Genomic DNA, 7,615 nt, shown 5'->3' with positions numbered 1-7,615 from the left:
CCTTATCGATTCTCTTATTGATTCCGTTTAATGAAAAAGCATTACTCTACAGTTTTGGGAAATAAACTCATCTCCCCCTGATTTAAATAAACGAGCGTCACCTTTCTCTTGCTCCCTGAACTGTGGAGCAACTTCGTAGCATGTTTCGTTACATCCGTTGCAATAGCTTGAATCATGTAAGAATTCCAGCTACCAGTAGTTCTAATTAAACATGCTAGCAATGAAGGGCTGGATTAACGAGAAAGGTACACTCGCTTAATAACCCCAAAGAGAGAAATGACATATGATTTACATATGTGATATAAAAATAGCTAATTACCACCAGAGTTTCCTTCCATGCTGGTCGTAACTTTAGCTTCTGTCCAGAAGTGTCAAAAACATGGCATTTGGTAAAATGTACGCCATGTTGTGTGCGCAGGTGTTTCTGCATGTTGGATGTATTTCTTCCCGCAGATGTAATTGCCACTTTGCAATGATTGCAAAGCGCCTTGTTGCCATCTTTCTCTTCCTTAAAATGAAGCCAAACCTTCGATCGCTTTGACCGCTTATGTTTTGCTTTGCTATATTTAAGCCTGGTCACGTCGTAGTAGCTTAGTGAATACCGTGTGCGTAACTTGGATAAAAAACATGACATAAGTCGTGCTGCCCAGCGCTAGGCTCTGGTTTCTGCCTGAAACTGTTAAGAGAACCGTTAAGCGAGCTGCCAAACAATGCCATGGAATTGGAACACACAGTACCGGTTCTGAACAGGAACCGGTTTTAGATTACCATCCCTAATAGTTATTGATCCATAAAAAGTGGACTTGAATATGATCATTATCAATACATATGAATCCCTATTGCAATATGATTCAATATCAAAGTTTTGGCTTTTAAACACATTCCTGATATTTCAGTTTACATTCCAGCTTTTATTGACTCACATTCAGGGTTTATGTAGTTTTTTGTTTTAAGAGAATATGTCTAAAATGTCAGAGAAGTTTAATAAATATAGAAAACTAACTGTTATACAGGTATTCTGAAGGTTTACCTTTTTATATATCCAATAAAAAAAAGAAGAAGAAATGTTTTGGCCATATTGTTCAGCCCTAATAAAACTACTCTAAAAACAGGAATACTTCAGATATTTCCCTTTTTTCCTCTCTGCCCTTTGAGATTCTGCTGCTTTTTGCTCTGATCCAGGATCCGTCCTGTTAGCTCTCCGCATACATGCTGCTCAGCCGGCGTTCCTCCACTTAACATGCCTGTTCTGGTTTCTTTTTATCTATTCTGTCAGAGACTGAGCGATGCCTTCCGCTGCTTTCAGCGCCATTTTCCTAAAACATAACTTCAAAAATCAGCTTTTGACTCTGTAGCTGGGCCAAAGTGCTCCCGCTCTGGCCGGGCTGACCTCGTCACAGAGTCGTCTCAGCGCCGTTTGAAGGCCCGTCAGTCGCTGACGGCCATTAAAGAAGCTGCGATTTAAAAGCAAACCTTTGAGCTCGGCCGGATTTATTTAAATATTTCAATTCCTAGGGCAGAAATTTGACCCCAGACATTCTAATTTATGAGCAGCGATCCACATGCTACTGTGTTTCATTTCAAGTTTTTATCCCATTTATGTCTAATGTGATCAATAGCATGAGAGACCCTGAGGATGCGCCCTGATCTGAGCCCGGATAATTTAACCCTCGTTAAAAGCCGGAGCCAACGCTCCACGGCGGCGAGGAGGATTAGGGAATCTAAAAGCACAGCGAAATTAGCTCGCCGCTAGTTAGCCGCTGGGATGGGCAGGAATGAGCGTGGCTCCCAGGTTAATCTCTTAAAACGAACCCCTGTGCTCCGACAACAAAGACCGTGTAACTGGGGAGATTAAACACAGAAGAGCTGGCTTATCCTTTTAGCAAGATTTCACTTCATTTCCAGGAGTCGGGCCTTATAATGTGTGTGTGAGGGGGGGAGTTTGCATGTTTCTTTCTCTACATCCACCTTCCGTACATGCATCTAGTTAGTGCAGAAAAGAAAAGGGAGTTTTTAATGAGTTTCCCTCGAAAAGCTGTAACCTCTGCCTATCGCCGTGGTAATGAGACGCTGTGTCCTTTTCTCTCCTTGTCCTCTTCTCCTTTCATCATCACAGATCCCATTGTGCCGAGTGATCCGCTTCAACATAGATTACACCATTCACTTCATAGAGGAGATGACACCGGAGGTCAGTAAGACGCCACTTTATCTCCGTGCTCCTTTTTTTTTCTTCTTTCTTTTTGTTTTTATCTCAGCCGGTTGAGTCTGAGCTCAGCTGAGCTGGGGTGTAACTGTTCCGGTGAGCCCAGGTGCTAATCCGTCTCAGGAGGAGAAAAACCTCAGAGTTCGACCTAAAGTAGCAGAGCTATTGGTATCGATGAGATGAAGTCAGAGAGCCTGATCTCAGGCATCAGTCAGATGAGCTGTGAGGATGAACGCTTGCCTCTTTGTTCCCAGAACTACTGTGTCCGAGGGTTGGAGCTGTTTGCCTCCTACTTGTTTCGGGACATCCTGGAGCTGTATGACTGGAACCTAACAGGTAGGAACACAGTAACCAATGGTTACCTTCGCGAAGTAAAGTAGCAGCCATTTAAAATGGCCCTTCCTCCATGTAAGTCAGACTACTGAATTACAGGGTCTGACCAGGCGATGATGCTTCTCTTTAGGTCTTAATCTCCACAAAGCATGAAAGAATATTTTAGTACAAAGATTGATGTTTAAAAAAGGAATCTTAAGTGACCAGCTAAGGGACCCATCAAGGAAAGCGGGGAAATGTTGAATTGCTTCTACTGTAGTTCATTTGCGTCACTGACATCCATTAGTTCTTGTTTTTCTCAGTAAATGTAGCCTTCAGTCGGTTATCCATACAGCGATTTAGATCCTCTTATAATAATAAGCTTGTTCTCTTTTTAAAAGGATTATATGTTGTAGATGCTGATGAAGATTCTCAGTCATCAAGGTCATAGTCATTCTGAAAAAGCTTTCTCAATTCATTGAGAAAGCTTCCTGGAAAGGTGGCAAAACGTCGTCAAATCTTGGAAACCAAGTCCAGTGGACTTTTTTGAACTTTTACAGAATATGTTGTAGATCAACACAAAGAACTAAAATATAACGTATCCCACAGCATGATACTGCCACCTCCATATTTAACAAAAAAATATAACTTTCAAGTCATCTTAAAATTAATTTATTCAGGTCCTCCTTACTCCGATATTTCTAAATAACAGGGAATATAAGCCAAAAATGTGACTTTTTGACATACTGTGCTGGGGTTAAACTGGGTACACATGATGGGGACAGCAGTGCTCTAATTGGATGGAGCTAATTGATGGTCCAACCATCAGTGTGTGAATGGCTAAACGTAGTGTGACATAGCTTGGAGACCCCTGACGTTAAGAGATCCTATGTTACGACCACTTACCAATAAATGTAAGAGGCATAAAACAGATTTAATTTCTAACTTTTCCTCAGCAGAAACACAGATGTGATCCAATGAAAAGATTCAGAGCCAACTTAAGGGAATCCACGTCTGTGAAACTGAAGAACTTTCTGGTAAAATGGGAAACATGTTAGTAATCGGCTTCAGAAGAAAATGTATGAAACATTTCAATGTTGATTAGTAAAAATAAGCTGTTTGTGCACAGCTCTATCATCATATTAAGTATTAGAAAGAACCTTCTGTTCACAGCAAATGTTAAATGAATGCAGTGTTGAATACCTTGTAACAATATGCATGAAAAAGCAAACAGACTAAAATAATGATAAAAGAAATCAGTAAAAATAGCAGAGATATAAACACTCATGATAATTCATAGCAGTGATTGTTATAAAGGCCCGGTCCCATTTCTCTCACTTGCGACCCTATCACTCGGTTTCCCGCGTTCACGTCTAAGGGTAGTGTGTCCTAATAGTTTTAAGAGTTAGGGGGAAGTGCCCTCCAACCCTTAAAATTATCCCTTCAGACCGAGTGAGGTCGGGAGCTGACTTCGGAACGGAGTGGCTTCCCTGAACTCATTCAATCCAGTCGTTGGAAAAAAAAACTGCAAAAATGTAAGCAGATTTTTACAAATAACAACGCATTTAAAAAAAAATAAAATGTAGGGATTTCTTAGATGTAAATTCTAATGAATTCCTTACTGTTGTGTTAAAATATGAATAGTGAAAAATCGCAATTATTTCCTAATGCACAAATCTACCGAGAATTATTTTATTTTTTTTACGTAAAGTAAGATGATTATGACCGTCTAACAGCTGCTCAGAGGAAGAATCTGCGATGACGCTCCTTTGTGCATCTAGAGGTGCAGCAGTCTTTTCATGGCTGATCTTTTCATGGCTGTCTGAACAACACAGATCCAACTTTTCCCAATGGGCCACTTGGTTATGTGGTCCTGAATCCGATACGAATCTGATATTTTCAAATGCGACCTGTGTCTGAACAGAATTATCCGACCTGAACGCCATTAGTAACCGACATAGGTTACTCTTCTGCTTCTTGCTACGCAGAAGTGCCAAGAAAAACAACAACAACAATGGTGGATGACAATGCGGAGAGCAGTATTTATGTTTAACCATCTAGAAAAGATTGAGTTTTTAAGGTTGGGATTTATGGAAACGTGCATATAATGAAAATAAAACAAAATGTTGCTTTAATGTGTAAGACTTTATTAAAGGTTTGAGTGATTTAAAAAAATTAAATGAACGATGTAAATGCTTTATGTTCACCCACCACTTTATAAATGATGTAGAGATTTTTTGTGACTTAATTAAAGGAGCTTGATCTTGTAGTCTACACAATTGAATCCTGCTTCACTGGTAACTCAGTCCTGCCCTCATTATGAAGAAGCTGCCGCCATGCTCCAACACCTTACAGCTTTTTCTAGAGAAGCTCAGATAAAGACATTTATACACATATTCAGTTGATCACAACAGAATTTTGCTGCTGCGGCGTTGTTGCTTGGATCCACGTTGGAGGTTGTCGTGTTGCTATGGAGACAACCACACGCATAGGAAGCGGAGCAAGAGGCCTGATAAGAAACAAAGAAAAGATCTGACCACTAATGTTATAAAAACAAGTTGATTAATTACACTAATAAGGCCTCAACCTTTCTGTGGGTTTAACAAGAGAAAGCAGTCGAGCTGAATTATTGAATGCTTCTGTAAACCCAGAGAAGACGGGATGATGTTCGTTTTACCAAAAAACTTTTGTTTTAGACCCTCAAAACGGATAAAAAGAGAAAAATAAAATACAGAAGCAACTGTGCTTCTGGTCTCATTGGAGTAAAACCTTATTTCTGGTTCCAGACATTGTTTTATTTTCTCGCGGCCCCTAAATCTGAAACGTTAGTAATTATGGAATGAAAGAAAACAGATTGGAGGGAAATCTGAAAAATATTGAATCTGACTTGAATATTTCCATTTCTGATCAGGGTTTCCTTCTCCGTTGTCTTTGTTTATTCACCTGATTGTTCATTCAGTTACTCATTTGCCTTTTTTTATTGTGGTTTTTTTAAAGTCAGTTTTTAATTTTTGTGTTAACACTTGGAAAACCAGTCGGAAGCAGCAGACCTCAGCGGAACCTTACGTTTAGTTTACGACCTAGACGGGTTTTTGTCGTTTAAAGGTGCAGGACTCTTCCATCTTTTCTCCTGCTGTAGATAACGCATCCCGCTCAGGTTCCCTGGAGGCTCAGGGACTGACAGCTGGCTTTGTAAGACAGACCAATAGATGGCAGCGGCTGCTTCTCATTCCCTCTGGGATACCTTTAGATTAGAGGAACGATTTTACTGTTTTACATATTTTAACTTTCTTCATGCTTCCTGACTCAATCCAAGGTAATTAAAATGATCACAGCTAATTTATGTTTTAAAAAGGGAAAGGATTGGTTTTCAGTTTATTTTTCCCTTATTGAGTAAAACCTTCATTTACAAAATTGCATCTTTGTGTTTCCTTTGTATATATATATCTGTCATCTCTTTATATATGACTAAACGGATGAAGGAGAACTAAAACTGATGGTTTAAAAACTCTGAAAGAGTGAATTTTTAGAGAAATTTATTGAAGGAAATAGTTAAAAAGAAGAAAAACAATTAAGTTGGGTTTCTTGAAAAATATAAATCTATTCATCCCTGTGCTGTTGGTGTAAATATTTGGTTGAACGGTTGTCTTAGAAGTATCTGTGTTGGGGAAAAAAACTGATGTGTCATAAATGTAATCACTTTATTTCAGCCTTGATGTCATGAATGAGTTAAAGTTTAGGATGGAAAAGGCAGAACTTTTATCATCTTGGTGAAGCTTGTTGAAATAACGTTTTTTTTTTTCTTTCTATCAGGTCCTGATTTGGACTCTGAGCCGTCTGGATGTCAGCGCTTCCATTTCATGCCACGTTTTGTCAGATTCTTACCAGGTAAAATCCAGCACTTTTTCCTTGCTTGTCCTGCATGAGTCGAACACAAAGCATTATCTTTAACAAGCATTTCCCTGGCCTCTCCAGATGATTTCTGTGGTTTGTTTTGCATTTCTACAGCTGCATGCTGTTCTCCTTTGCTACACTGGGTGGTGCTGTTGCACTGCAGCAGCAGCGCTTGTCACAGCAGCTCCTGCCTCCTACCTTCATGCCATCAAAAAGCAATTCCTCTCCCAGCTCTCCCAATTTCAAGAAGCAGCAGACAGACACTTATCCGCCTCTTTTACAAAAGCACAGCAACAACCTAATCTAATGTTTCTGATGTGATCTGCTAGGAGGAAGGCAGTTAGAGGGATCATGGTGTTACGCTGGGAGAACCACGTCTGTTCAGTTTGCATGAGTTGCAGTTGAACTCTGCTTTTATGACCTGGATGATCACACAGTTCTGCAGAGCTACGGTCCAGTTTAAAAGAAAGGGCTCCCTCTGTCAGCTGAGAAGCAGATATTTTTACGTATCAGGGCATGATGAAAAAGTTTGAATCCCAAACACCATCATACTCTCTGCATGGAGTTTGTTCGGTTGTTTTTTTTTTTTTTTCCCAGATTGACTGGTTGCTTCTTACAGCCTGACAACATCAACATGTACGCACCTCTTGAAGCAGGGATTTTGGCAACAGTTGTCTGTTTGCCAAGACACTAAGACATCAGCAGATACTATGAAGTTGTTGTTGCCTAACAATCTGCAAAGGGATGTAAAACCAGTTAACTGTCAGACGTCTGTCGCTCAATAAAATAAAGAAAAATATACAGGGGCTCCATGTCAGGATTCAATTGGCCCTTTTTAAGCTTGTTTAGCACTTTTAATGTGAAGCCTCTGATGTGGAGTCTCTGGAACAACTTTCCTTGATTAAAACGGAGACCAAAGTAGAGATGTTTGAGCTGTAATTCCTAGAAACATGTTTGGAAAAAATCAAACAGAATTTTACTTTTCCTCTTTTACAGCTGCAGGAAATGGCCCCCCTTGTGTCCTACAGTCCACTATGAGTTCATCTTCCAATCAAATGAATGAACCAGTCAGTCCAGAAGCTTCAGATGGATCAAAATGGGTCATCATTTGATCCATGATCCCAAACACAGCAGCAGGTCTTCAATAACATGTCTGAGCTAAAGAGTCAGATTGTTAAAGTGTTCTAGTCAAAGTCTAGACCTTAA

General features: G+C 39.9%; 1 protein-coding gene across 1 annotated transcript in view; it reads left to right on the top strand.

Moving 5' to 3' along the window:
• The window catches only part of drosha (drosha, ribonuclease type III), a 211,336-nt gene that overhangs the window by 20,110 nt on the left and 183,611 nt on the right, over positions 1-7,615 (top strand). Inside the window, exons 10-12 of the mRNA XM_015382192.1 lie at positions 2,117-2,188; positions 2,458-2,539; positions 6,329-6,403. Coding sequence (XP_015237678.1) covers positions 2,117-2,188; positions 2,458-2,539; positions 6,329-6,403 — 229 coding nt within the window. The remainder of the gene's footprint in view (positions 1-2,116; positions 2,189-2,457; positions 2,540-6,328; positions 6,404-7,615) is intronic.

This window comes from Cyprinodon variegatus, unplaced genomic scaffold, assembly GCF_000732505.1.
Source record: "Cyprinodon variegatus isolate N-32 unplaced genomic scaffold, C_variegatus-1.0 Scaffold252, whole genome shotgun sequence".
In the NCBI taxonomy this organism is placed as follows: domain Eukaryota; kingdom Metazoa; phylum Chordata; class Actinopteri; order Cyprinodontiformes; family Cyprinodontidae; genus Cyprinodon; species Cyprinodon variegatus.
The sequence above is the reverse complement of the archived record's forward strand: the minus strand, read 5'-3'. Positions and strand labels throughout refer to the sequence as shown.